General features: G+C 47.8%; 1 protein-coding gene across 2 annotated transcripts; it reads left to right on the plus strand.

Annotated features, from left to right (window-relative positions):
* Window positions 1-1,065: 1,065 nt before the first annotated feature.
* Window positions 1,066-27,036, plus strand: poglut1 (protein O-glucosyltransferase 1). 2 transcript variants are annotated; one of them, XM_070896446.1, is made up of 13 exons: window positions 1,066-1,435; window positions 6,601-6,691; window positions 8,510-8,653; window positions 10,253-10,388; window positions 12,777-12,898; window positions 13,289-13,348; window positions 14,321-14,420; window positions 17,128-17,186; window positions 17,945-18,112; window positions 18,774-18,830; window positions 22,277-22,867; window positions 26,580-26,659; window positions 26,730-27,036. In XM_070896446.1, the coding sequence occupies exons 1-11, from the start codon at window positions 1,357-1,359 to the stop codon at window positions 22,431-22,433; spliced, it is 1,173 nt and encodes a 390-aa protein (XP_070752547.1). In that variant the 5' UTR covers window positions 1,066-1,356; the 3' UTR covers window positions 22,434-22,867; window positions 26,580-26,659; window positions 26,730-27,036. The 2 variants fall into 2 exon arrangements, with proteins under 2 accessions (XP_070752547.1, XP_070752546.1); XM_070896445.1 differs by having other exon boundaries at window positions 26,580-27,036.
* The last annotated feature ends 655 nt before the right edge of the window (window positions 27,037-27,691 follow it).

Here is a 27,691-nt window from a genome sequence, read left to right on the forward strand (position 1 = left end):
TTGAATGAAATCACAACAGAAGAGGGGAGAGCATCCTCCTAGCCACCTTCCCCCCCCCCCCCCGTTGCAATTTCTGAATATTAAAGAGGGGAGATGCTGCGTCCCATTCCATTACGGCCACTTTGCCCACTTATTCTGCCCTCACAAGCCCAGGAATTTTCAAAGCAAAAAGTTTAATTCTTAAAATACGTTATTTTTCCCCTCACTACTTCCTTGTCTTCAGAAATCTAATCTGCTTCTTTCTGATTCGAGTACCTAAATTTATGGTTTTAAGCAGCAAAACAATTACTTTTGTTTATTAGTTATAACAGCATTGGAGAAGGAAAAACCAAAAGGCTGTTTGACTGACAGTTGGGTAAAGAAGAGTATTCCAATTGGTGTGGAAAGGTGGGTCATGGTGAAGATGGACATGGTAGGTGACCAATGGCATGAGTGTGGGGGCGGGGCAAGCACAGATGGACATGTTGGCAGGAATATATGGGTGATGCAGATTAAGGTAACATAACATAAGAAATAGGAGCAGGAGTAGGCCATACAGCCCCTCGAGCCTGCTCCGCCATTCAATACGATCATGGCTGATCTGATCATTGACTCAGCTCCACTTCCCCGCCCACTCCCCATAACCCTTTATCCCCTTATTGTTTAAGAAACTGTCTATTTGTCTTAAATTTATTCAATGTCCCAGCTTCCACAGCTCTCTCAGGCAGCGAATTCCACAGATTTACAACCCTCTGAGAGAAGAAATTCCTCCTCATCTCAGTTTTAAATGGGCGGCCCCTTATTCTAAGATTATGCCCCCTAGTTCTAGTCTCCCCCATCAGTGGAAACATCCTCTCTGCATCCACCTTGTCGAGCCCCCTCATAATCTTATACGTTTCAATAAGATCACCTCTCATTCTTCTTAATTCCAATGAGTAGAGGCCCAACCTACTCAACCTTTCCTCATAAGTCAACATCTATGGACATATTGGATGACCAATGGCAGGAGTGTATGGGCGGTGCAAATTAAGATGGACATATTGGCTGACCAATGGTACGACAGTGGAGGCGGGGCAGATGAGGATGGACATGATGGGAAACCAATGAGAGGATACTTTCAGGCAGGCGACGACATCTCCAGGAATATATTCAATCAGAGTTGGCAACCCTTAGGGGAACTTATTTATAAACGTTGTATTAGCTACACTACTTGCATCGCAAATTAAATGAGCAGTTGCCTATTTCCAGAGAGTTACAGTGAACGCTGGTCTCCGGGCTGGGAGTTTTCACTGGGCCTCAGCGCCGTCTCCATGGTAACGAGTGGCCAGGCTGATCAATGGAGCGCGGAGCGGTGGATGTGCGCAGGCGCGGTGTGCGATGGCGACAAGATGGTGGCTGTTGGCGGCGGCTCTGTGGTGCCAGAGTTTGTGGGCGGCCGGCAGCGGCGGCACAGCAGGTAAAGCAGCTCCCGGCCTCGGCTTCGCTCATCACCCCGGGCCAAGCCGGGACTTCTCGAACTCGGCCGTTCGGGACACCGATCAGGGAGCACAATTCAGAGCGGGGGGACCAGGGGATCCAGTGTGTGTATGGGGGGGGGGGGGAAGATCAGGGGATCCAGTGTGTGTGGGGGGGAGATCAGGGGATCCAGTGTGTGTGTGTGGGAGATCAGGGGATCCAGTGTATGTGGGGGACCAGGGGGTCCAGTGTATGTGGGGGGACCAGGGGATCCAGTGTATATGTGTGGGAGATCCAGTGTGTGGGGGAACCAGGGGATCCAGTGTGTGTGTGGGGGGGGGTGGAATCGGGGGGTCCAGAGTGTGTGGGGGAACCAGGGGATCCAGTGTGTGTGGGGGGACCAGGGGGTCCAGTGTGTGTATGGGGGGGGGGGTCAGGTGGTCCAGTGTGTGGGGGGGTCAGGGGGTCCAGTGTGTGGAGGGGGAGATCGGGGGGTCCAGTCTGTGGGGGTGGGAATCGGGGCGCCCTGTGTGTGGGGGATTCGGGGGGTACAGTGTGGGGGGGGCCAGGGGGATCAGTGTGTGGGGGGGGGATCGGAGGGCCCAGTGTGATGGGTGGGGGGGGGATCGGGGGGTCCAGTGTGTTGGGTGGGTGGGGGGATCGGGGGGTCCAGTGTGTTGGGTGGGGGGGTGATCGGGAGGTCCAGTGTGTTGGGTGGGGGGAGGGCGCGATGTGTGGGGGTGGGGCGATTGGGTGGGTCCAGTGTGGGGGGTTTGACCGGGGGGGTGTCCAGTGTGGGGGTGGGGGAATCGGGAGGGGGGGTCCATTGGGGGGGGGGGGAATCGGGAGGGTCCAGTGTGGGGGGTGGGCGAATCGGAAGGGTCCAGTGTGGGGGTGGGGTTTCGGGGGGGTCCAGTGTGGGGGTGGGGGATCGGGGGGGGGTCCAGTGTGGGGGTGGGGGATTGGGGGGGTCCAGTGTGGGGGTGGGGGAATCGGTGGGTCCAGTGTGGGGGATCGGGGGGGGGGTCCGGGGTGGGGGATTGGGGGGCTCCAGTGTGGGGGGGGGAATCGGTGGGTTCAGTGTGGTGCGGGGGGGGGAATCTGGGGGTCCAGTGTGGGGGGGGGAATCGGGGGGGTCCAGTATGTGGGGGGGGGGTGGAATCGGGGGGTGGTCCAGTGTGTGGGGGGGAGGTCTGGAGGTCCAGTGTGTGGCGGGAGGGGGGTCAGGGGGTCCAGTGTGTGGGGGGGGGGGAATCTGGGGGGTCCAGTGTGTGGGTGGGGGGGCGATCGGGTGGGTCATTTGTGGGGCAGGGGACCGGGGGGTCCAGTGTGGGGGGGGGAATCTGGGGGGGTCCAGTGTGTGGCGGGGATCGGGGGGGTCCAGTGTGGGGGGGGGAATCAGGGGTCCAGTGTGTGTGGGGGGGGAATCGGGGGGTCCAGTATGTGGGGGGGAATTGGGGGGTCCAGTGTGTGTGTGGGGGGAATCGGGGGGTCCAGTGTGCCGGGGGGGTCCAGTGTGTGGGGGGGGGGGGAATCGCGGGGTCCAGTGTGGGGGGGGGCGATCGGGGAATAGAGTATGGGGGGATCAGGGGGATAGAGTGTGGGGGAGATCGGGGGTTCAGTGCGGGAGGTGCAGGATAGTGGGGGGCGGGGGCGGCTGGCAGGGTATATAGAAAACATGGGGGGTTGGATGCAGTCACGGGGAAAGGAAGTAAGAAAGAACTTGCATTTTTATTAAAAAAACACACAGATTAATTGCTCATTTGACTCGATCTTGTGCACAGACTGGCTGCTGCATTTGCCTACAAAACAACAGGGATTTTACTTCGAAAGTAATGCATTAACTGCGGGATGTTCTGAGGATGTGAAAAACGTGATATAAATGCAAGTTCTTTCTTTAACTGGGATTTGAAACCAAAATACTTTGGGCAAAAGCCAAAAACCTTGCTAGCTAAGAAAACATGTTGTATCTGTGGAATCCCAATACATTCTCCCTTAGAAACAGTCGGAACTGGTAGTGCAATTTTCAGATAAACAGGAAAAGTTGGTCAGTCAGCACCTGTGTGTTCCCAGCTATTTTAGTTTCAGACTTAGAGTTTTTTGTTAATTTTCTCATAAGTTGATAAGTATTAAAAATATCATTAGAGAAGGCCCATCGTACCTGTGCTGGCTCTTTGGTAAAGCTATCCAATTAGTCCCATTACCCTGCTCTTTCCCCACAGACCTGTAAATATTTTCTCCAAGTGTTTATCCCTTTTGAAAGTTACTATTGAATCTGCTTTCACCACCCATCCAGATCCTTACATAGAAAAACACCGCCTCATCCCCCCTCTGGTTCATCTGCCAATCACCTTAAATCTGTGTAACCGACCCTTCTGCCACTGAAAGCACTTTTTCTTTATTTAATCTTTTCCGTGCCCTCTCGGGTCTTGGCATCCTTCCAAAAGTGTGCTGCCCAGAATTGGACACAGTACTCCAGCTCAGGTTTAACCAATGTTTTATAAAGGTTTAGCATAACTTCCTTGCTTTTGTACTCTATTCCTCTATTAATAAAGTCTCGGATCCCATATGCCTTCTCAGCATGTCCTGACACCTTCAAAGGTTTGTGTACATACACCCCCAGGTCTCTCTCTCTCTTCCTGTACCCCCTTTAAACTTATAACATTTTAGTTTATATTGCCTCTCCTCATTCTTCCAACTTCACACCTCATCTTCCATGTGTCTGTCTGTGTCCTCCTGAAATCTGTTACTATCCTGAGTTAAGTATTAGCTGCAAACTTTAAAATTATACCCTGTATACACAAGTCCCAGGTCATTAAAATATATCAAAAAGTGCAGTGATCCTAATACCGACCCCTGGGGTTCACCACTGTATACGTTCCCCCAGTATGAAAAATCACTACTTTCTGTCCCTTGCCCAATTTTGTTTCCATGTTGCCACAGCCTCTTTAATCCCATGGCCTTTAATTTCCCGGGCATCATAGAAAATAAAAGCTGTAAGTCCTATGTAGAGGTGGGCAGCTACCTAGATCATTCCAAACCCAAACACTTTAAAACATACTTCAGTGTGTGTGTGTGTGTTTTATGTGTGTATGTTGTGTGCCTGTATGTGTGTCTGCACGCGTGTGTCTGCGCACGTATGTCTGTCTGTGCCTGTGTGCACGCTTCTGTGTGTCTGCATGCGTGTGTCTATGTACGTGTGCGCGTGTGTGTGTGTCTGCGCACATGTGGCTGTGTGTGTGCCTGCGCGCGTATGTCTATGTTTGTGTGCCTGTGTGTGTGTCTGCGCGCGTGTCTATATGTCTGTGTGCACGCGTCTATGTATGTGTGAGTGTGTGTGTGTGTGTCTGCGCGCGCATGTGTCTGACTCTGTCTGCATCAATCTCTACATTGAAACCTGCATAGAAAGGTTGCATGCATAGACCTGCAGCTTCAAAGCAGCTTTAGTTCTAAGCTATGGCAGTCTCCGTACAAGCAGAACCAACATTTCTGTCTTTATTTGTATTTTTAGCACGATCGAGTAAGTCTTGCTAAAAAAAGTGCGGCGGGAGCTGGAGCGTGAAGAGCTGCCGGGGAGCAGCCTTTGTGTCACCTGAGTGTTGAACAGTGTTGCCCATGCTGGTACAAGCCTGGCGCAATTGTCAGTAGGACTTATCGCGCCAAATACAACTGGAGTACAGGTGTCAGAATTGCCTGATGATGGCAGTGCTGCACAGGGAGCTATAGTCAACTGGGGAATGAGAAACACTGTGTTCAATCATTGCATTCATTTAATGCTGCTGTCATGGCCATGGTAGGAACAGGAGGAGGCCATTCCTCTCCGCCATCATGGCTCATCTGCACCTCCACTCCATTTACCTGCTCCATATTCATTGATGCCCCTACCCAACAAAAACCTACCTCCATATTGAAAGCTCCAATTGAACCCCAGCATCACAGCCTTTTGGGGAAGAGTTCCAGATTTCTACTACCCTTTCTGTGGAAAAAGCACTTCCAGATTTTGCTCCTGAATGGTCTGGCTCTAATTTTAAGATTATCTCCCGATTTCTCCAATGGAGGAAATAGTTCCTTTAGTATCTACCCCAACAAATCCTTTTAACATTTTAAACACCTCGATTAGAACATCCTTCAATCTTCTAAACTCAAGGGAATATAAGCCAAGTTCATGCAGCCTGTCCTCATAACTTAACCCTCTAAACCCTGGTGTTATTCTGATGAATCTGCTGCACTGGTAACTTTGGGAATGCTACAAACGCAACATGTGTGGATCCAGAGTGGTACTTGGTAACAACTGGCGACGGTGACTCATCACCGACGGTGTTAAATATGTAAATCTCAACTCTGAAGCTCTTCCTGTACACAGCTCAAGGTCACCTGTTAATCTTTGTGCTCATCAAGTTAGAGATGTCAGTCCTTGCTAGGAAATACAACATTTTTCCACGCAGTGTTAGCGCCAGCCGCTTCCGAGTGAGTCACAGAACACATAACACACAGCAAAGCTCCCTCTACACTTTCGCTGGTCCAAAACTCAGCAGCGTGGATGCATTTCCCAACCAGCCATCAGTATGGTCCGGCTCAATAAGGTTGTTCGGTAGGAATCCTTTCCTGGGCTTTAGAATATGGAATTTACAAAAGATCCACAAGTTTGATTTTTTAAAATTATGTATTTACTAGTAACTCGCAATGGTGGTTTGCAAATTTGATGTATTTGACCTAATGGGAATTGGGCCTGCTGCCTGCATCAGAGCAATGAGGGGACGGGATGGAATTATTGAAATCACCATCCAGGACAAAGCAGCCCGCTTGATTGTCACCCCATCCACCACTTTAAACATTCACTCCCACCACCACCGGCGCACCGTGGCTGCAGTGTATACCATCTACAAGATGCACTGCAGCATCTCGCCAAGGCTTCTTCAGCAGCACCTCCCAAACTCACGACCTCTGCCACCTAGAAGGACAAGGGCAGCAAGCGCATGGGAACACCACCACCTCCACGTTTCCCTCCGAGTCACACACCATCCTGACTTGGAAGTATATCGGCCGTTCCTTCATCGTCGCTGGGTCACAATCCTGGAACTCCCTCCCTAACAGCACAGTGTTGAATTCACTCAGCATTTGCTGATTAACAATGCACTACTAACATTGCCGCCTTTATTTTTTTAGATGGAGATTGGCAGAAATACAAGGAAAGGATATCAGCAGCTGTGGGATCTTACCAACCCTGCACCCAGCTTAACTGCAGCTGTCATCGACGGTGTGGTCTCACTCTCTCTTCTTTCTAGTTTTGTTAAAGTGCATTATGTTTTTTGAATTATGTCGTAATATTATCGCTTCCCTCCAACTGGTGAGTGCCAATGGCTTCAGCTTTCTTGCATTTCCCCTCCAATCGAGGACTCATCATTATCATAGGCAGTCCCTCAGGATCGAGGAAGACTTGCTTCCACTCCTGAAGTGAGTTCTTTGGTGGTTGAACAGTCCAACACGAGAGTCACAGACTCTGTCACAGGTGGGACAGATAGTCGTTGAGGGAAGGGGTGGGTGGGACAGATTTGCCGCACGCTCTTTCCGCTGCCTGTGCTTGATTTCTGCATGCTCTCGGTGTTGAGACTCGAGGTGCTCAGCACCCTCCCGGATGTACTACCTCCACTTCGGGCGGTCTTGGGCCAGGGACTCCCAGGTGTCAGTGGGGATGTCGCACTCTATCAGGGAGGCTTTGATGGTGTCCTTGTAGCGTTTCCGCTGCCCACCTTTGGCTCGTTTGCCGTGAAGGAGCTCTGAGTAGAGCGCTTGCTTTGGGAGTCTCGTGTCTGGCATGCGGACTATGTGGCTTGCCCAGCGGAGCTGATCAAGTGTGGTCAGTGCTTCAATGCTGGGGATATTAGCCTGAATGAAGACGCTGATGTTGGTGCGCCTGTCCTCCCAAGATTTGTAGGATCTTGCAGAGACATCGTTGGTGATATTTCTCCGGCAACTAGAGGTGTCTACTGTACATGGTCCAAGTCTCTGAGCCATACAGGAGGGCGGGTATTACTACAGCCCTGTAGGCCATGAGCTTGGTGGCAGTTTTTAGGGCCTGGTCTTCAAACACTCTTTTCCTCAGGCGGCCGAAGGCTACACTGGCGCACTGGAGGCGGTGTTGGATCTCGTCATCGATGCCTGCTCTTGTTGATAGGAGGCTCCCGAGATATGGGAAGTGGTCCACGGTGTCCAGGGCTGCGCCGTGGATCTTGATGACTGGGGGGGCAGTGCTGTGCGGTGAGGACAGTCTGGTGACTACATGTGATTCGGCCCTACCCCATCTCCTCTTTGCTTTGGTCACAAAGTCTCTGGTGGCAAGTATCAGATTGATGCCACACATCCGTGGAGTAGAGGCTGGAGGAGCCACGCACACAATATTATAATGCTGTAACTCCCCATAAGCGACCAGATTATCTCCTTCCCACTAGCTGGTGGGTGATGAACTGTAACTGTAACTCTCTCCACAACGACCGGGATGCCTGGTTTCTGCTGGTAGTTTGAAACACCAGTGAGGATTTAAGGGCAAGTGTTTCGGAGTCCTCGTATGTACAAGTTGTGAGCACAGACCGGAAAATAGTGGATGGAAACTCGCAGACAGCGAGCCCGCACACTTTCCCTGAGGTCCTTGGCCTTGGGTGATAGACTCAGAGAATCTGCCCGTGGAAGAAATATATGACGTGTCTGAAGTATCATTGCGTTCTTTCACTGTTCCTGAACAGCTTTACATCCAGTCTTAACTTCACCTGTGCAATGGGTTGAATGTTTGACCACAGTTCATGGATTACTAGGTCTCCGTTGTTTGTCTAAATACCCTCCTGTGTGATGCTTGTGAATTGTGCGTGATACGCAATTCACATACCCCCTCAAATGTTAACTGAGGCTCACTGTTAACTCAGACCCTACAGGTTATGAATGCATTTCTAGACTATCGCTCTTTGCTGGGAAAATGGTAACGTAGACTGGAAAAATATAAATGTAAATCTTTGATCAGCAAACCTTTTTTTAATGGCTTCTTTTTTATATATATATATATATATATATATATTTTACCTAGTGTCCTCGAGGATGACCTTTCGCCCTTCCGACAAGGAATCTCCAGTGACATGATGGTGGAAACTGTCGGCCGTTCTGTGGGGACTCACTACCAGATAATAAATGGCAAGCTCTATCGCCAGGACGACTGTATGTTTACTGCCAGGTAGGAGGGCGGCCTAGCCCGCTTGTATTTATCCTAGGACTGAAATAGAAGAAAGACTTGCATTTATATAGTGCCTTTTAAGACCCCCAGTTGTTTTAAAGCGCTTTACGGCCAATCAGGTACTTTTGGAGTGTCGTCACTGTTGTAATGTGGGAAACGCGGCAGCCAATTTGCACACAGCGAGCTCCCACAAACAGCAATGTGATAATGACCAGATAATCTGTATTTGTTATGTTGATTTGAGAGATAAATATTGGCCCCAGGACACTGGGGATAACTCCCCTGCTCTTCTTCGAAATAGTGCCATGGGATCTTTTACGTCTACCTGAAAGAGCAGACGGGGCCTCGGTTTAACGTCGCCTTCGGACATTGCAGCGCTCACTCAGCATTGCACTGGAGTGTTAACCGAGATTTTGTGCTCAGCACTGCACCAAAGTGTAGAGTCTTTTCCTTGAGAGATTTTTGACCACAAAATTCTCCATCTGTTAATCACTGGAATTCTGACTTCACCATCTGTGATGTTCAGACAGACATCGTAACACTCAGTGAAGAATGGGTAAAGCTTTCAGTAGCGTTTACTAGAAGTGAGTCATGCAATAGGATACAGAAAGATTAAAGTCTTGAACTCATTCCCTGGTCTTTGGTCCTGAGCTAGACACATTATACCTGACATCCAATCTGTTGCCAGTTCTGTCTCCTTCCATATCTGGGGCAATGTGATAATGAAGAGATAATCTGTTTTAGTGATGTTTATTGAGGGATAAATATTGGCTAGGACACCAGTAGTAACCTAACTGTTCTTCATCAAAATAGTGCCATGGGATCTTTTACGTCCAACTGAGCGGGCAGCCAGAGTCTCGCTTTAACGTCTCATCCGAAAGACGGCACCTCCGACAGTGCAGCACTCTCTCAGCACTGCACTGGAGTGTCAGCCTAGATTTTTGTACTCAAATTCCTGGAGCGGGACTTGAACTCACGACCTTTTGACTCCAAGAGGAGAGTGTTACCAGATGTCCCCTTGTGTCTGCCATTGTACAAACAAGACTATAGTTTCAAACACACAGCCATGTGACTATAAGAGTGAGGAAAGGTCCTTCAGCACAACAGCTTAACCTTGTTCCAACTCGTGTTTAGCATTTCCTTTCCTAAAGCACGTGTCTTGCCATTTCAAATCTTTCTATTATTCTATCTGTCGCCCCTGTGCAGCACTTGCATCCAAGAAGCAGGTTTGATGGAGCTAGCCTATCGAAATGCCTGAAACAGGGATCCCGTTGTGCATTTAGGGGTTGAATCTGCATGTCGCCTAAGGTGGTTTTCATTCAGAAAAACTGAAGCAAAAAGTTCTGTTGGGGAAAAAAAATCTAGAAAACGAAAATTTAAACCAGTAAAAACTAACAAAAGAATCTAGAGTGGAAACATGAAGCTAAAGACACAGTGATCTCACCGCTCTGTGGTGGTCTGCCTCGGAGCACTATAAATGCAGCATTTTACATATATATATTTCTCTTTCTGCCTCTCTCCATTTGTAGCTCAAACACTGTTGGTCTTTGCCAAGGCACTGAGCCAGAAGATCCTTACCCCTATCTGTTTTGAGTTTAGATGCAGTGGAGTAGAACATTTTCTACTGGAAATAATCGAGGAACTCCCTGACATGGAATTCGTGCTCAATGTGCGAGACTACCCCCAGGTCCCAAACTGGATGAAGCCCATCAGGCCCGTTTTATCCTTCAGCAAGGTAAGAGGAGAAGGAAGCTTTGAACAATGTCCAGCTTTCGAACCTAGAACGATACAAATCGCGCATCTCTAACTTGCGTTGAAGGTCTCCCTATAGAGTTTCTCCCCGTCATGGACCATAAAAAACAACCGTGCATGAGAGCCTTTTACAACCTCACGATGTCACAGCCAATGAAGTACTCTTGAAGTGTAGTCACTGTTGTAATGTTGGAAATGTGGCCGACAATTTACGCACAGCAAGCTCCCACAAATAGCAGTGAGATAAATGACTAGTACTCTGTATTCGTGTTGTTGATAGACAACTGTTGGCCAGGAGATCACCCCGCCCCCCTAATATCGCTCTTCCAAAAGTGACCACGGGCTCTTTTATATCCACCTGTGGGCAGACAGGGCCTCGGTTTAACGGCTCATCCGAAAGCGGCATCTCCGCGTGCACAGTGCTTCATCAACATCATCATCATCAGAGGCAGTCTATCGAAACGAGGATGACTTGCTTCCAAGCTAAAAAGAGGATGTGTTCACAGGTGTTTCAACGAAGGGCCCGAACTACATCCTGAAGGGTAGAAGATGCCTGTGCGTGGATTTTATTAACGTGTGGTGACCGTTGCACACCAGCCACCACACGGGCTTGACAGAGTGAGGTCTTGGTCCAGTGGCAAGGGTTAACCAAGACGACTGGAGACCAGCTCTGCTGCACGGACCTAGTGCGCACACATATCGCATTGTGGGCTGCCCCATGCTGCCAACTGCTTATACAGTGCTTCAGCAGTGGTGGTGTTGGCAAATGTTCGTACAGGGCTCTGCTATCATTCCATTTTCCAGTGTACGGGAACCATTTATCTTATTGTTACTTAGACATAACCATCATAGATGCCCTCTCCCCCGACCATCAGCAGCATCACCATTGCTGAGTCCCCCACCTTCAACATCACCAATTGACCAGAGGTTTAACACTGTGGCTATAAGACCAGGAAAGAGGCTGGATACTGCACCACCATTGTCTCTCCCTGACCCTTCTACACTCTCCAGCATCTGCAAGGGTCAACAACAACAACTTGCATTTATATGGCACCTTTAACATCATAAAACAAGGCGCTTCAAAGGAGCATTATAAAACAAAATTTGACACCAAGCCCATGAGATATTCAAACAGGTTCCCAAACACTTGGCCACAGAGAGAGGTTTTAAGAGACATCCTAAAGGAGGAAAGAGGTAGAGAAGCGAAGAGGTTTAGGGATGGAGTTCCAGAGCTTAGGACTGGTGGTCCAAGAAGTAGGTTTTAAGGAAGAAAGAGAGAAGAGAGGTTTAGTGAGGAAATTCCAGAGTTTAGGGATCAGGCAGTTGAAGGCATGGCCACCGATGGTGAAGCGATTACAATAGGGGATGGGCAAGAGGCCAGAATTGGAGGAGCGCAGAGATTTTGGAGGGTTGTTATGCTGCAGGAGTTTACAGAGATAGGGAGGTGCGAGTTAGGATACGGGCAGCAGAGTTTTGGATGAGCTTATGTTTACAGAGGGTGCAAGGTGGGAGGCCGGCCAGGAGAACGTTGGAATAGTCGAATCTAGAGGTAACAAAGTCATGGGTGAGGGTTTCAGCAGCAGATGAGCTGAGGCACTCACCTCAAAGTGTGTAGCTGTAACAACACTCGAGAAGCTCAACACTATCTGGAACGAAGCAGTTCACTTATTTGACACCCCTGGCACGGGGCTTAATATCCACCTCCTTCATCACTGGCGCACTATAGCAACTCCCCAAGGTTACTTCAACAGCACTCTCTCCCTTGTGAGAAGGACAAGAGCAGCAATGTTGTGGGAACATCATCACTTTCCAAGTTTCCCTCGAAGTCGCACGTCATCCTAACCTGTATATGCTGGGTCAGAATCCTGGAATCCTTACTTTTCACCGCCCTGGGAGCACCATCGCCATCAAGACTGCAGCCACCACCACTCTCTCAGGACAACAAAGGATGGGCAATAGATATGGCCGTGACAGTGCCTACTGCATACTGAGAGAAAATGTTTTTAAATCTAGGACCGACTGCTGTGTTCTTTATCTTAACAGCCCTATCTGCCAAGACGTCAGAGAATTAACCGCATGGATGTCACGTTATTGATTTATCCCTTGTAGCGCTGTCACGCGGGCCATGTTGTTTTTAACAGTATGATACTGCAGTTGTTGGCAGTGACATTGCTGTCAGGATAATGGTGTTGTATAACTGCCCTCTCCAGCTGCTGATCCTGTGCTGGTGAGTCATCAGTTGTTATATTGTCAAGTTAGGGATCTAAGTCTTTGCCAGGAAATATTCTGCAGAGTGGGAGTGGAGGGTAACATTCAAAGCGATCTATAACTCTGCATTAAAAACAAATTGTAACTGAATTCTCTCTTGCAGACATCGGAGTACTATGACATCATGTATCCTGCATGGACCTTCTGGGAGGGAGGTCCAGCAGTTTGGCCCATTTACCCCACAGGACTTGGACGTTGGGATCTAATGAGGAAGGAGTTGAAAACGTGAGTCAGATTTGCCATACAGAATCCTGCGTTACAACAGTGCCGACACTTCAAATGTGCTTCAGTGGCTGTGAACTGCTTTGGGACGCCCTGAGGTCGTAAAAGACGCTATATAAATGCAAGTTCTTTCTTGAGCATTTACCTATGATTGGTTCTCACAACTTGAATGGGTGAGGCAGAATCTCTGTCAGGGTACAGTGCACATGTGCGGAGAATGCGTTCGGTGGACATTACTCTTTTTTAAATGGGTTCTGCTACAAGTAAGCAGCAAACAACAGTGTGTACACTAGTAATGTAATTCTGATCTTGTGGAACGAAACACAAGGGGTAAGTGTTTACAATGAACATCACCTATCATTAAAGCATAATCACCCTTTTTTCCCTTCATAGATCTGCTGAAAAATGGCCTTGGGAGAAGAAAATCTCAAAAGGTTTCTTTAGAGGATCAAGGTAAGGCTAATAATTATAAGATCAGGAACAGGAGTCGGTCATTCGGCTCCTCGGGCCTGCTTCGCCATTCAGTAAGATCATGGCTGATCTCCACTTTCACATTCTCCATATCCCTTGATTCCATGGACTCCAAAAATCTTATCGATTTCAGCCTTGAATATGCTCCGCAACTCTGTATCCACAGTCCTCTGGGGTAGAGAATTCCAAACATTCTCAACCCTTTGAGTGAAGAATCTCAGTCTTAAATGACCGGCCCCTTATCCTGAGACTATGCCACCCTAGTTCTAGACTCTCCAGCGGTGGAAGTCCATCTGTTGTGGATCTAACCTCCTTTACCTGTGTATTATTCATATTTAGTATACCAGTCATTCCCTGGTGGCATTGCTCACAGGGAGTCGAGCTGGAGTGTGATGCTCGGATGAAGCAGAATTAAAGGGTGGGATAATTGGACCAGGGTGCTTTGATGTAATCCAGTTCCCATTTTAAAGTCACACATTATGTCCTTTTTTTATGTAATATATAGTATGTACACTTCCAGTTCACTTTTACCATTATAACTTCATAGGTCCGCATTTATAATGGAAGCTACATAAAATTGTCACGCTCTAATTACAGCCTCCTATCACTCTCGCACGCGCACTCTCGCACGCCACGGACACTTATTCACACACACACACTCACTCACACACAGACACGCGCATTCTCGCGCGCACTCTCACGCACGCACTCTCTCATGCACTCACACAGACACGCACTCTCACGCATTCACACACACACACGCACTCACATGCGCGCGCTCACATGCTCACACAGACACACACGCGCTCACAGACACACGCACTCTCACACAGACATGCACCCTCACACGTGTTTCTCTCATGCACACACAAACACACATGTCTCACACACACATGCACACGCGCGGATATCATTCTGTGCTGATGGAATGAAATTGCCGCCTTTCCATTTCAGGACAAGTTCTGAACGAGATCATCTTATTCTGCTCTCTCGGGAAGAACACTTGCTGGTAGATGCGGAGTACACCAAAAACCAAGCCTGGAAGTCCGAAAAGGTAAAGTCCGTGGATGAGTTGATGAACTGAAGTCTCATATCTTGTGTAAGAATTCCTGCGTGTGTTGATAGTGTTAATCGTGTATGTGAAGCCATGGATTTCTAATTGGTACAAACTGGCATTACATGAGGAACCTTCCATAATGTGCATCTTGCACATCCCGACATCCTTTGCTCCACCATTGGCGGGTCTGCCATCAGTTGTCTAGGCCATAGGCTGTGGAATTCTCTCCCATAACCTCTCTGCCCCTCTCTCCTCCTTAAAATCTATCTCTTTGACCAAGCTTTTGGTCACCGGTCCGAGTCTGTCCTTTGGCTCTGTGTCAGTTATTTTGTCTGATTACACCATGCAATGTTTTTCCACATTAAAGGCGCTATAGAAATGCGAGTAGTTATTGCAATGAGGCCACAAGGGTAGGTGGTGTGGGATTCACATTCAGGAGGGGCCCACTCTTCTGAGGTTGGGATGAAGGCACACGGTTGGTGCAGAGTAGAAGGAGCCTTTTATGCACAATGAATCCTAACCCTAATGTTATCCCTGACTAGGAAACAGCGTAGAGGGAACTGTAATGTACTTGCTTCATGGGCTCTTTGCTTAAGAATTCATAGCAACACATTGCTATTAAGAACTAGTTGGTTTATTAACAAAGGTTTAACAATCACACTACACATTACCAGTTCATTCACCAGGCTCGCAACCACCTGCCTCATCGTGGATCCCCCGAACCCAACTGGCTGGGGTTTTATTGAGGCTTGTGAACATCACATGACTGGCTAAGCCACTCCCAACTCAACAACTCTACAACTATTTTATGTAGAAAAATTTATGCCCCCTGATTAAAGTGGGGTGGGGGGGGCATTAAAACCAAAAGAATTAAACAAACTTTAGACAGTAACTTAAAATCAAATTAAAATTTGGTTGCCAGGGGTGATGATGCACTCCAGTCCCTCCGGTGCCCACCTCTCTCTCAGAAGGCCACGAGCGTACCTGTGGACACCGTGTGCTCCATCTCCAGGGACACTCTGGTTCAGATGTAACTCCAGCTCTACAACTATTTTAGTTGCATCAGTAATCAAGTGCCCCCCCTGATTAAAGGGGGGTCCACACTCCAAAAACTCTTCAAGTGCCCCCTTGTTTTTGTGTATTTTTTGAGGGCACTAAAACACAAATTATACAAATGCCCCCTGGCTAAAAGGGGGGGACACAGAAACCGACAACTTAAACAAATTAAACCGTAGCCATTAAAATCGAATTAAAAATTGGTTGCCAGGGGTGACGATGCACTCCAGTCCCTCCGGTGCCCATCTCTCGCGTGCTCCCATCTCCAGGAACACCCTGGCTCGGATGTAACGTAACAGCTCTACAAGCGTGTGAGCATACTCACAGGTGCATACACTACACGAACTCCACATTTTCACTGTACAGATCTCATCAGCCTGTTGAATGCATGTTAATGATCTCACTGTACTGTTCGAAGGAGAGCACGGCATGCACCCAACGTCCTGGCCAACAATCCTCCCTCAATCACTGCCACCAAAAGCACATTAACTGACCATTCGCTAGGTTGCTGTTTATGGGATGATCTGTGTGAGAGAGTACCATGTTTTCATTGGTAACAACAGCCACTGTACGCAAATTAATTAATTCAACGTGTCAAGCTTTGATATATTTGGATAAGATGTTAAACCCAGGCCCCGTCTGCCCTCTCAGGTGGACATAAAAGATCCATGGTACTATTTGGAGAAGAGCAGAGGTGTTATCCCCAGTGTCCTGGCCAATGTTTAACTCTCGACCAACATCACTAAAACAGATTATCTAGTCATTTATTTCATTGCTGTTTGTGGGAGCTTGCTGTATGCAAATTGGCTGCTGTGCTTCCTATATTACGGCAATAATATTATACTTTACTTCAAAAGCACCTCATTGGCTGTAAAGTTGCTGAGGTCGTGAAGGGTGCTATCGAAATGCAAGGCTTTTTCTTTGCTGTGCCTCACCTGGGAATGATCAATATTACTGGCACAGGGTGACGAAAGTGAAAGTACAGTTATTACACTCCTCAGCAACAATCCCCACCTTTTAAAAGCAGCCAAGATTCACCAAAAAATAAATTGGAACAAAAACATGACCAGCGTTACTGATAGCAGGATTTGGGGGGAAATCCCAGTACAAGTAGAATACCTAAGGGCGATTTTCTGCGCCTATAACTTAGCAATGAATTGTTGTCCTGATCTAAAACTTTGCTGCCCATATCCTAAATCATACCAAGTCCCGTTCACCCATCACCCCTGTGCTTGCTGACAATGTCTTGATTTTAAATTTCTCAGCCTTGGTTTCAAATCCCTCCATGGCCCTCGCCCCTCACTACCTCTGTAACCTCCTCCAGCCTCAGAATCATCCGTGATCTCTGGCGCTCCTCCAATTCTGGCCTCTTGACCATCCCTCATTTCCATTGGTGGCCGTGCCTTCTGTTGCCTGGGTCCTAAGCTCTGGAATTCCCTCCCTAAACCTCTCCATTCTCTACCTTTCTCTCCTCCTTAAAACCTACCTCTTTGATGAAGCATTTGGTCATCTATCCTAATGTCTCTTTATGTGGCTCGGTGTCAAATTTTGTTTTATAACGCTCCTGTGAAGCGCCTTGGAATGTTTTACCACGTACAAGCGCTATATAAATAAAAGTTGTTGAAATATTTATTTGATTTATTTGCAGGATACACTGGGAAAACCCCCTGCTACAGAAATTCCACTGGTGGAACATTGCAAATACAAGTACGTTGTTAGAAGCCTCCTCACTGCCCGCTTCGGGCATCCCGTGCAGAATCAGCTCCCCCCTCTGGTGCAGAATTAGCCCCTCTGTTCCCCCCCGCCCCCCCATGCAGAATTAGCCTTCCCCCCCCCCCACACCTTTTTACATTTATATAGCGCTTTTCACGACCACCGGACGTCTCAAAGTACTTTACAGCCAATGAAGTACTTTTGGAGTGTAGTCACTGTTGTAATGTAGGAAACGCGGCAGCCAACTTGCACACAGCAAGCTCCCACAGACAGCAACATGATAGTGACCAGATAATCTCTTTTTGTTATGCTGATTGAGGGATAAATATTGGCCAGGACACGGGGGATAACTCCCCTGCTCTTCTTCGAAATAGTGCCATGGGATCTTTTACGTCCACCTGAGAGAACAGACAGGGCCTCGGTTTAATGTCTCATCCGAAAGGCTGTCTCGCTGAAGCACCGAGCTCCAGTCAGCATGCTGGGTTGGGTTGGGGAGTGGAGGGCGGTCGGGGCCGGCTGCTGCTGCCTACGAAACGTTGGGTGCTGCTTTGCAGATCTCCCCACACGCATCCCCGGACCTACATCGCATAAATGTTCTTTGCTACCAAGAGAAACTTCAGTGACCCGGCCGAGAGGTTTGTGGAGAGTTTGCCAGCCGTGACCTTTAGCCTCACACACACCGAGGACCAATTCAACTTCCTGCTTTCCATTCATGAGAGGAGACAACAACCTTAATTATTTTTTCCCCCCAGGTATTTATTTAATTTTCGAGGTGTTGCTGCCAGTTTCCGATTCAAGCACCTCTTTCTGTGTGGGTCCCTCGTTTTCCACGTCGGGAGTGAATGGCTGGAATTCTTTTACCCACAGCTGCAACCCTGGGTGCATTACATCCCTGTCGCTCAGGACCTCTCGGATGTACGGTAAGTCTCTGCATTGGATGGCAGCTTCAGTGGCAGAGCATGGGGCCATCTCCGACTGGCCAGGCAGCTCCCAGTCTGATTGGCTTGTGGTCACCTTCAATAATTACCACGAGGGCGATTAACCAGCACAGATTCTGTCTTCTGTGGGAACAAGAGGACGTTGTCTCCAGAGTTATTCTTTCTTCACCCCTCGAATATTTCCCTTGCGTGGTAGTACTGCACAGTCTGCAGGGGGTGTGGGAGGTAATCGTGCAGTCAGTGTGCACGGGGAGTGCGGGGGGGGTGGGGGGGTAATTGTGCAGTCAGTGTGCACGAGGAGTGCGGGGGGGGTGGGGGGGTAATTGTGCAGTCAGTGTGCACGAGGAGTGCGGGGGGTGGTGGGGGGGTAATTGTGCAGTCAGTGTGCACAGGGTGGGGGGGGGGGGGGGATGGTGGTGTTGAGGTAATCGTGCACGAGGAGTGCGGGGGGTGGGGGGGGGGTAATTGTGCAGTCAGTGTGCACAGGGTGGGGGGGGGGCAGGGGGAATTGTGCAGTCACTGTGTGTACGGAAGGATCGTGCAGTCACAGTGTGCACAGGGACACGGTAATCGTGCGCTGTAGGACTGCTAAACATTGCTGGCTGAGATGAAGTGCGTGTTTATTTGTTTTGTGTCCCTGTAGGGAGTTGCTACAGTTTGTTAAGGTGAATGACCACATTGCCCGTGAGATCGCAGAGAGGTGAGTATAAATCCTGCACCTGGAGATTGAATAAGAACAAAAAAGTCCCGAATGAAACCCAACTATCCCCCTACTCCCTGAAATCTGTTGGCCTAGTCTTGTTTTTTTGGCTTATTGTTCGGTGCAGTTATTCTCCCAGCTTGTTTCTTGTTCAGTTCTGGCCTCAAGTTCTCGATGCAGTTTTGTTGACTGTTGTCACAGCTGAGAATTACATCTCGTTAATTTAATGCTCATTAAGTTGTGGCGAATTAGTGCTGGATTTCATGCATCCATTGTCAGTACTAAACTCTGAGCTCGGATACAATCTGGGTAATATGCGGAGTAAAGCTTCCTCTACACTGCCCCAACAGTGTAACTTGCCCCCTGACCTCCGTACAGTAACTCCAACTGCCCCGTCGCACTTTGCTATTTCTCTCACCGTCCACCTAAATGAGATTGTCAATTTTGTACAGTGGATCTAAAGAAAAAGATTTACATTTCTATAGCGCCTTTACGACCTCAGGATGGCCCAAAGTGCTTTACAGCCAATGAAGTACTTTTGAAGTGTGGTCACTGTTGTAATGTGGGAAACGCAGCAACCAATTTGCGCACAGCAAGCTCCCACAATGAGATAATGACCAGAAAATCTGTTTTTAGTGATGTTGATTGAGGGATCAATATTGGCCAGGACACTGGGGAAAACTCCCTTTTAGAAACATAGACATAGAAACATAGAAAATAGGTGCAGGAGTAGGCCATTCGGCCCTTCTAGCCTGCACCGCCATTCAATGAGTTCATGGCTGAACATGCAACTTCAGTACCCCATTCCTGCTTTCTCACCATACCCCTTGATCCTCCTAGTAGTAAGGACTTCATCTAACTCCCTTTTGAATATATTTAGTGAATTGGCCTCAACAACTTTCTGTGGTAGAGAATTCCACAGGTTCACACCACTCTGGGTGAAGAAATTCCTCCTCATCTCGGTCCTAAATGGCTTACCCCTTATCCTTAGACTGTGACCCCTGGTTCTGGACTTCCCCAACATTGGGAACATTCTTCCTGCATCTAACCTGTCTAACCCCGTCAGAATTTTAAACGTTTCTATGAGGTCCCCTCTCATTCTTCTGAACTCCAGTGAATACAAGCCCAGTTGATCCAGTCTTTCTTGATAGGTCAGTCCCGCCATCCCGGGAATCAGTCTGGTGAACCTTCGCTGCACTCCCTCAATAGCAAGAATGTCCTTCCTCAGGTTAGGAGACCAAAACTGTACACAATACTCCAGGTGTGGCCTCACCAAGGCCCTGTACAACTGTAGCAACACCTCCCTGCCCCTGTACTCAAATCCCCTCGCTATGAAGGCCAACATGCCATTTGCTTTCTTAACCGCCTGCTGTACCTGCATGCCAACCTTCAATGACTGATGTACCATGACACCCAGGTCTCTTTCCACCTCCCCTTTTCCTAATCTGTCACCATTCAGATAATAGTCTGTCTCTCTGTTTTTACCACCAAAGTGGATTAACTCACATTTATCCACATTATACTTCATCTGCCATGCATTTGCCCACTCACCTAACCTATCCAAGTCACTCTGCAGCCTCATAGCATCCTCCTCGCAGCTCACACTGCCACCCAACTTGGTGTCATCCGCAAATTTGGAGATACTACATTTAATCCCCCTCGTCTAAATCATTAATGTACAGTGTAAACAGCTGGGGCCCCAGCACAGAACCTTGCGGTACCCCACTAGTCACTGCCTGCCATTCTGAAAAGTTCCCATTTACTCTTACTCTTTGCTTCCTGTCTGACAACCAGTTCTTAATCCATGTCAGCACACTACCCCCAATCCCATGTGCTTTAACTTTGCACATTAATCTCTTGTGTGGGACCTTGTCGAAAGCCTTCTGAAAGTCCAAATATACCACATCAACTGGTTCTCCCTTGTCCACTCTACTGGAAACATCCTCAAAAAATTCCAGAAGATTTGTCAAGCATGATTTCCCTTTCACAAATCCATGCTGACTTGGACCTATCATGTCACCTCTTTCCAAATGCACTGCTATGACATCCTTAATAATTGATTCCATCATTTTACCCACTACCGATGTCAGGCTGACCGGTCTATAATTCTCTGTTATCTCTCTTCCCTCCTTTTTTTAAAAGTGGGGTTACATTGGCTACCCTCCACTCCATAGGAACTGATTCAGAGTCAATGGAATGTTGGAAAATGACTGTCAATGCATCCACTATTTCCAAGGCCACCTCCTTAAGTACTCTGGGATGCAGTCCATCAGGCCCTGGGGATTTATCGGCCTTCAATCTCATCAATTTCCCCAACACAATTTCCCAACTAATAAGGATTTCCCTCAGTTCCTCCTCCTTACTAGACCCTCCGACCCCTTTTATAATCCAGAAGGTTGTTTGTGTCCTCCTCAGTGAATACCGAACCAAAGTACTTGTTCAATTGGTCCGCCATTTCTTTGTTCCCCGTTATGACTTCCCCTGATTCTGACTGCAGGGGACCTACGTTTGTCTTTACTAACCTTTTTCTCTTTACATATCTATAGAAACTTTTGCAATCCGTCTTAATGTTCCCTGCAAGCTTCTTCTCGTACTCCATTTTCCCTGCCCTAATCAAACCCTTTGTCCTCCTCTGCTGAGTTCTAAATTTCTCCCAGTCCCCGGGTTCGCTGCTATTTCTGGCCAATTTGTATGCCTTTGAAATAGTGCCATAGGATCTTTTACGTCCACATGAGAGGGGGCCTCAGTTTAACGTCTCATCTGAAAGACAGCACCTCCGACAATGCAGCGCTCCCTCGGCACCGCCCCTCGGACCGTGCAGCGCTCCCTCAGCACCGCCCCTCCGACAGTGCGGCGCTCCCTCAGTACCGCCCCTCCGACAGTGCGGTACTCCCTCAGTACCGCCCCTCCGACAGTGCGGCGCTCCCTCAGTACTGCGCCTCCGACAGTGCGGCGCTCCCTCAGTGCGGCGCTCCCTCAGTCCTGCCCCTCCGACAGTGCGGCGCTCCCTCAGTCCTGCCCCTCCGACAGTGCGGCGCTCCCTCAGTCCTGCCCCTCCGACAGTGCGGCGCTCCCTCAGTCCTGCCCCTCCGACAGTGCGGCGCTCCCTCAGTCCTGCCCCTCCGACAGTGCGGCGCTCCCTCAGTCCTGCCCCTCCGACAGTGCGGTGCTCCCTCATTCCTGCACTGGGAGTGTCGGTCTAGATTTTTGTGCTCAAATATCTGAAGTGGAACTTGAATCCACAACCTTCTGACTCATAGGCGAGAGTGGTGTGCACTGAATCACGGCTGATGAGGTGTACTCTGCCCTACCCTTGTAGTGTAGTTTTTGTTACTTTACCTATTACTAATGCTGGGACTATAGTTGCCCGAGTCAGATTTAATTCCCTTTTTTAAAGCTAGGTCCTCCATTAACACAATCCCTGACATTAGGCTTTACCTTCACAGCGGCCGCCAATTTATCCTGGATCACTTGCAGATGGAGGATGTTTCCTGCTACTGGAAGTTGCTGCTGGTGGAATATTCCAAATTACTTCTGTACAAACCGAAAAGACAGAAGAACTACAAGCAGATCTTTGCCAAGCGTGGACGGACTGAGCTATAGCCCCCAGAGCGTGCTGGGCACCGATAGATTTGTAGTGACTGGGGGTCCCTACAAACAACATTTCCAACATCGTTTCCTGAGCTGGATAACATTCCTGTGGGTTTTCAGAGCGATGAGACCGTCCTCCTGCAGATGTCAATCAGATTCCAATCCAGCCAACTCACACCAAGCGCAGGCCCCAGACATTCAACCAGCCATCTGATTTACATTCAGGCAGTCGTGCTCTCCAGAACTGTCAGAAAATAAGGAACAAGAAACATCCATTTGGCTCTACCGGACTTCGCGCAAATCATGTACAATTTGCTCGATCGTGTACTTGACCCCATCCATCTAATCAACTGAATCGATCGTGTACTCAACCCCATCCATCTAATCTACTGAAGGACGTCCAGTGGAAGTTCTGCTGATGCAACCCCCACCACCCCCCCCCCCAGGTAAATGGAGAAAAACTCCTGAAAATCTTCAGTACAACCTCATTATTCATCCTCACATTTGTAGCAACATTCCTGATCCTGTGAGCAGCCAGAGCCAGTGTTTCCACAACCCCCCCTCCATTCCCTGCATTGCTGACCATTAGCCCATTCCTGGCCAGGTCTTTATTCGGCTGCTAATGGACTATGTTTTACTCCGGAGTCTAAGCCACAAGCGGAGCGACGGGTCAGGCAGGTCCTGATGCCCCTCCCTCTGCCCCTCTCCCTTTCTAGCCCCAGTTTTCATACTCTAGGCTTGCAGGAAGGGCGGCGGCAAAAGTCCGACTTCCTGGGATGTAATGTGACGTGACGCGGAGATCGCTCCAGTACCGCTTTGACTGGAGACATAGAAACATAGAAAATAGGTGCAGAAGTAGGCCATTCAGCCCTTCGAGCCTGCACCGCCATTCAATAAGATCCTGACTGATCATTCACCTCAGTACCCCTTTCTTGCTTTCTCTCCATACCCCTTGACCTCTTTAGCTGTAAGGGCCATTTCTAACTCCCTCTTGAATATATCCAATGAACTGGCATCAACAACTCTCTGCGGCAGGGAATTCCACAAGTTAAAAACTCTCTTGAGTGAAGAAGTTTCTCCTCATCTCAGTCCTAAATGGCCTACCCCTTATCCTAAGACTATGTCCCCTGGTTCTGGACTTCCCCAACATCGGGAACATTCTTCCAGCATCTAACCTGTCCAGTCCCGTCAGAATCTTGTACGTTTCTATGAGATCCCCTCTCATTCTTCTAAATTCCAGTGAATAAAGGCCCAGTTGATCCAGTCTCTCCTCATATGTCAGTCCAGCCATCCCTGGAATCAGTCTGGTGAACCTTCGCTGCACTCCCTCAATAGCAAGAACATCCTTCCTCAGATTAGAAGACCAAAACTGAACACAATATTCCAGGTGAGGTCTCATCAAGGCCCTGTACAACTTCAGTAAGATCTCCCTGCTACTATACTCAAATCCCCTAGCTATGAAGGCCAACATACCATTTGCCTTCTTCACCGCCTGCTGTACCTGCATGCCAACTTTCAATGACTGATGAACCATGACACCCAGGTCTCGTTGCACCTCCCCTTTTCCTAATCTGCCACCATTCAGATAATATTCTGCTTTTGTGTTTTTGCCCCCAAAATGGATAACCTCAGATTTATCCACATTATACTGCATCTGCCATGCATTTGCCCACTCACCTAACCTGTCCAAGTCACCCTGCAGCCTCTTAGCGTCCCCCTCATAGCTCACACCGCCACCCAGCTTAGTGTCATCTGTAAACTTGGAGATATTATACTCCATTCCTTCATCTAACTCGTTAATGTATATTGTAAAGAGCTGGGGTCCCAGCACTGAGCCCTGCGGCACTCCACTAGTCACTGACTGCCATTCTGAAAAGGACCCGTTTATCCCGACTCTCAACTTCCTGACTGTCAACCAGTTCTCTATCCACGTCAGTATATTACCCTGAATACCATGTGCTTTGATTTTGCACACCAATCTCTTGAGTGGGACCTTGTCAAAAGCCTTTTGAAAGTCCAAATACACCACATCCACTGGTTCTCACTTGTCCACTCTGCTAGTTACATCCTCAAAAAAATTCCAGAAGATTCGTCAAGCATGATTTCCCTTTCATAAATCCATGTTGAAATGCGCTGCTATTTCATGCTTAATGATTGATTCCAACATTTTCCCCACTACTGATGTCAGGCTAACCGGTCTATAATTACCCGTTTTCTCTCTCCTTTTTTAAAAAGTAGTGTTACATTAACTACCCTCCAGTTCATAGGAACTGATCCAGAGTTGATGGACTGTTGGAAAATGATCACCAATGCATCCACTATTTCTCGGGCCACTTCCTTAAGTACTCTGGGATGCAGACGATCAGGCCCTAGGGATTTATCGGCCTTCAATCCCATCAATTTCCCTAACACAATTTCCTGCTTTATAAGGATATCCTTCAGTTCCTCCTTCTCACTAGACCCACTAACCCCTGATACATTCGGAAGGTTATTTGTGTCTTCCTTTGTGAAGACAGAACCAAAGTATTTGTTCAATTGGTCTACCATTTCTTTGTTCCCTATTATAAATTCACCTGAATCCGACTGCAAGGGACCTACATTTGTCTTCACTAATCTTTTTCTCTTCACATATTTATAGAAGCTTTTGCAGTCAGTTTTTATGTTCCCTGCAAGCTTCTTCTCGTACTCTATTTTCCCCCTCTTAATTAAACCCTTAGTTCTCCTCTGTTGAATTCTAAATTTCTCCCAGTCCTCAGGTTTGTTGCTTTTTCTAGCCAATTTATATGCCTCTTGGTTTTAACACTATCCTTAATTTCCCTTGTTAGCCACGGTTGAGCCACCTTCCCCGTTTTATTTTTACTCCATATAAGAACATAAGAATTAGGAACAGGAGTAGGCCATCTAGCCCCTCGAGCCTGTTCCGCCACTCAACAAGATCATGGCTGATCTGGCCGTGGACTCAGCTCCACTTACCCGCCCGCTCCCCATAACCCTTAATTCCCTAATTGGTTAAAAATCTATCTATCTGTGATTTGAATACATTCAATGAGCTAGCCTCAACTGCTTCCCTGGGCAGAGAATTCCACAGATTCACAACCCTCTGGGAGAAGAAATTCCTTCTCAACTCGGTTTTAAATTGGCTCCCCCGTATTTTGAGGCTGTGCCCCCTAGTTCTAGTCTCCCCGACCAGTGGAAACAACCTCGCTGCCTCTATCTTGTCTATCCCTTTCATTATTTTAAATGTTTCTATAAGATTACCCCTCATCCTTCTGAACTCTAACGAGTAAAGACCCAGTCTACTCAATCTATCATCATAAGGTAACCCTCTCATCTCCGGAATCAGCCGAGTGAATCGTCTCTGTACCCCCTCCAAAGCTAGTATATCCTTCCTTAAGTAAGGTGACAAAAACTGCACACAGTACTCCAGGTGCGGCCTCACCAATACCCTATACAGTTGCAGCAGGTCCTCCCTGCTTTTGTACTCCATCCCTCTCGCAATGAAGGCCAACATTCCATTCGCCTTCCTGATTACCTGCTGCACCTGCAAACTAACTTTTTGGATTCAAACTGCTTTTTGATTCTCTTATTTAGGGGTGGCGGGGGGGGGGAGGGGGAGGATAAGAGGGAATCCCAATAGGTTTGCAGCAGATTTTCTGATTGGTTGCATTTTTTCACTGTGTAATTGAAAGAACAATAATATAGTTTAAAAAAAAGTTTTAAAACTAAAATGTTAATCCTGACGAAGGTTAAACTAGCTGGTTGCACTCGGATCAAACCTTCGACAGACTTTTTTTAGGGCGGGAGGGGGGGGAAACAAATTGCAAAAATTTGTACCTCCACAGCTGAAGGTGTAATAAACTACAAAACTTTAAAAAAAAACTCAAAAGAGTTTCATGCACAAGGACCCCCAGGTCCCTCTGCACCTCAGCATGTTGTAATTTCTCCCCATTCAAATAATATTCCCTTTTACTGTTTTTTTCCAAGATGGATGACCTCACATTTTCCGACATTGTATTCCATCTGCCAAACCTTAGCCCATTCGCTTAACCTATCTAAATCTCTTTGCAGCCTCTCTGAGTCCTCTACACAACCTGCTTTCCCACTAATTTTTGTGTCATCTGCAAATTTTGTTACACTGCACTCTGTCCCCTCTTCCAGGTCAAAGATGTACAATTGCTGAAGTTCATCCATGTAATCTTTAAATGTTTGCCATTGCTTATCCACCGTCAACCCTTTAAGTATCCTTTGCCAGTGTATTCTTGCCAATATTTGCCTCATACCGTCGAAGTTACCTTTCCTTAAGTTCAGGACCCTAGTTTACGAATTAACTGTGACGGGCTGCCACCTCGCACGTCATGTGTGGTGGTTCACCAGGCAATGCGGCCGATTGTGCTTTTTCTTCAGGATATGAGACGCAATAACTGTTGGAATAAAAAGGTGTATTTTTCCTTTGCTGATTTGCCGAGACTGTTTGAAATTCGCCAGGCAGCACAAGGCCACGATGGGCAGAAAAAAAAACAGCACCAGTCACCTGATCCAGCGAACCAATCACTGTGACTGAGAGAGAACGACAAAATGATGGATTTGATCGGTCTAATAAAAGGGTTTTTATAGATTTTGTGTGTGTGTGTGTGTCTTTTAATGTTCCTTTAATTTTATTTAAATTGTAACCAAACCAATAATCATTCTCTGAGCTCCAAGTGAAATGTTGAGGTTTCAGGGCACGGTAAAGAGTTGAAGTTCCCTTTTACAAAATGATCGAACAATGGTGCCTCATCCCTGGAACCATCCCAGTAAATCTCCTCTGCACCGTCTCTAAGGCCTTCACATCCTTCCTAAAGTGCGGTGCATGGAATTTTACACAATATTGCAGCTGGGCCTTATTCTACCCCTCCCTCCTCTCTCCCCATCCCTCTCCTCACCCCTTACCCTTTACACATATACAAACAAAGAAACCCTTGCAAGAATCCAGCTTAGCTGAAGGCACTTTAAATGCGCAATATTTTGCTGGCTGAGGCCAAAATATTATGTAGAGCAGTTATTGATGGAGTTGTAACAGAGTTCTGCATTTCTCACACACTGGGTGCTTACACGTAGATGTGTGATCTCTACTTTTTAGTTCTCTCAACTTCCCAAACTTTGAATTAAGAGCAGCAAATTGGTCCATCTTTGTGCCAAAAAATAATTGAAGTGAGAGTCTGGAATGAACTTTATTATAACTTTGAGCTCATTAGAATAAATTACTGAGGATTAAGTGCGAAGGCCACAAG

This window comes from Pristiophorus japonicus, chromosome 12 (genome assembly GCF_044704955.1).
Source record: "Pristiophorus japonicus isolate sPriJap1 chromosome 12, sPriJap1.hap1, whole genome shotgun sequence".
Lineage (NCBI taxonomy): Eukaryota > Metazoa > Chordata > Chondrichthyes > Pristiophoridae > Pristiophorus > Pristiophorus japonicus.

What these genes read in the sequence shown, in the direction of transcription:
- poglut1 (XM_070896445.1), top strand. Translation starts at nt 1,357, where the DNA reads ATGGCGACAAGATGGTGGCTGTTGGCGGCGGCTCTGTGGTGCCAGAGT. An exon ending in CGGCAGCGGCGGCACAGCAG is followed by an intron (nt 1,436 to 6,600) that starts GTAAAGCAGCTC and finishes TTATTTTTTTAG; the next exon opens with ATGGAGATTGGCAGAAATAC. An exon ending in ATGAGGAAGGAGTTGAAAAC is followed by an intron (nt 12,899 to 13,288) that starts GTGAGTCAGATT and finishes TTCCCTTCATAG; the next exon opens with ATCTGCTGAAAAATGGCCTT.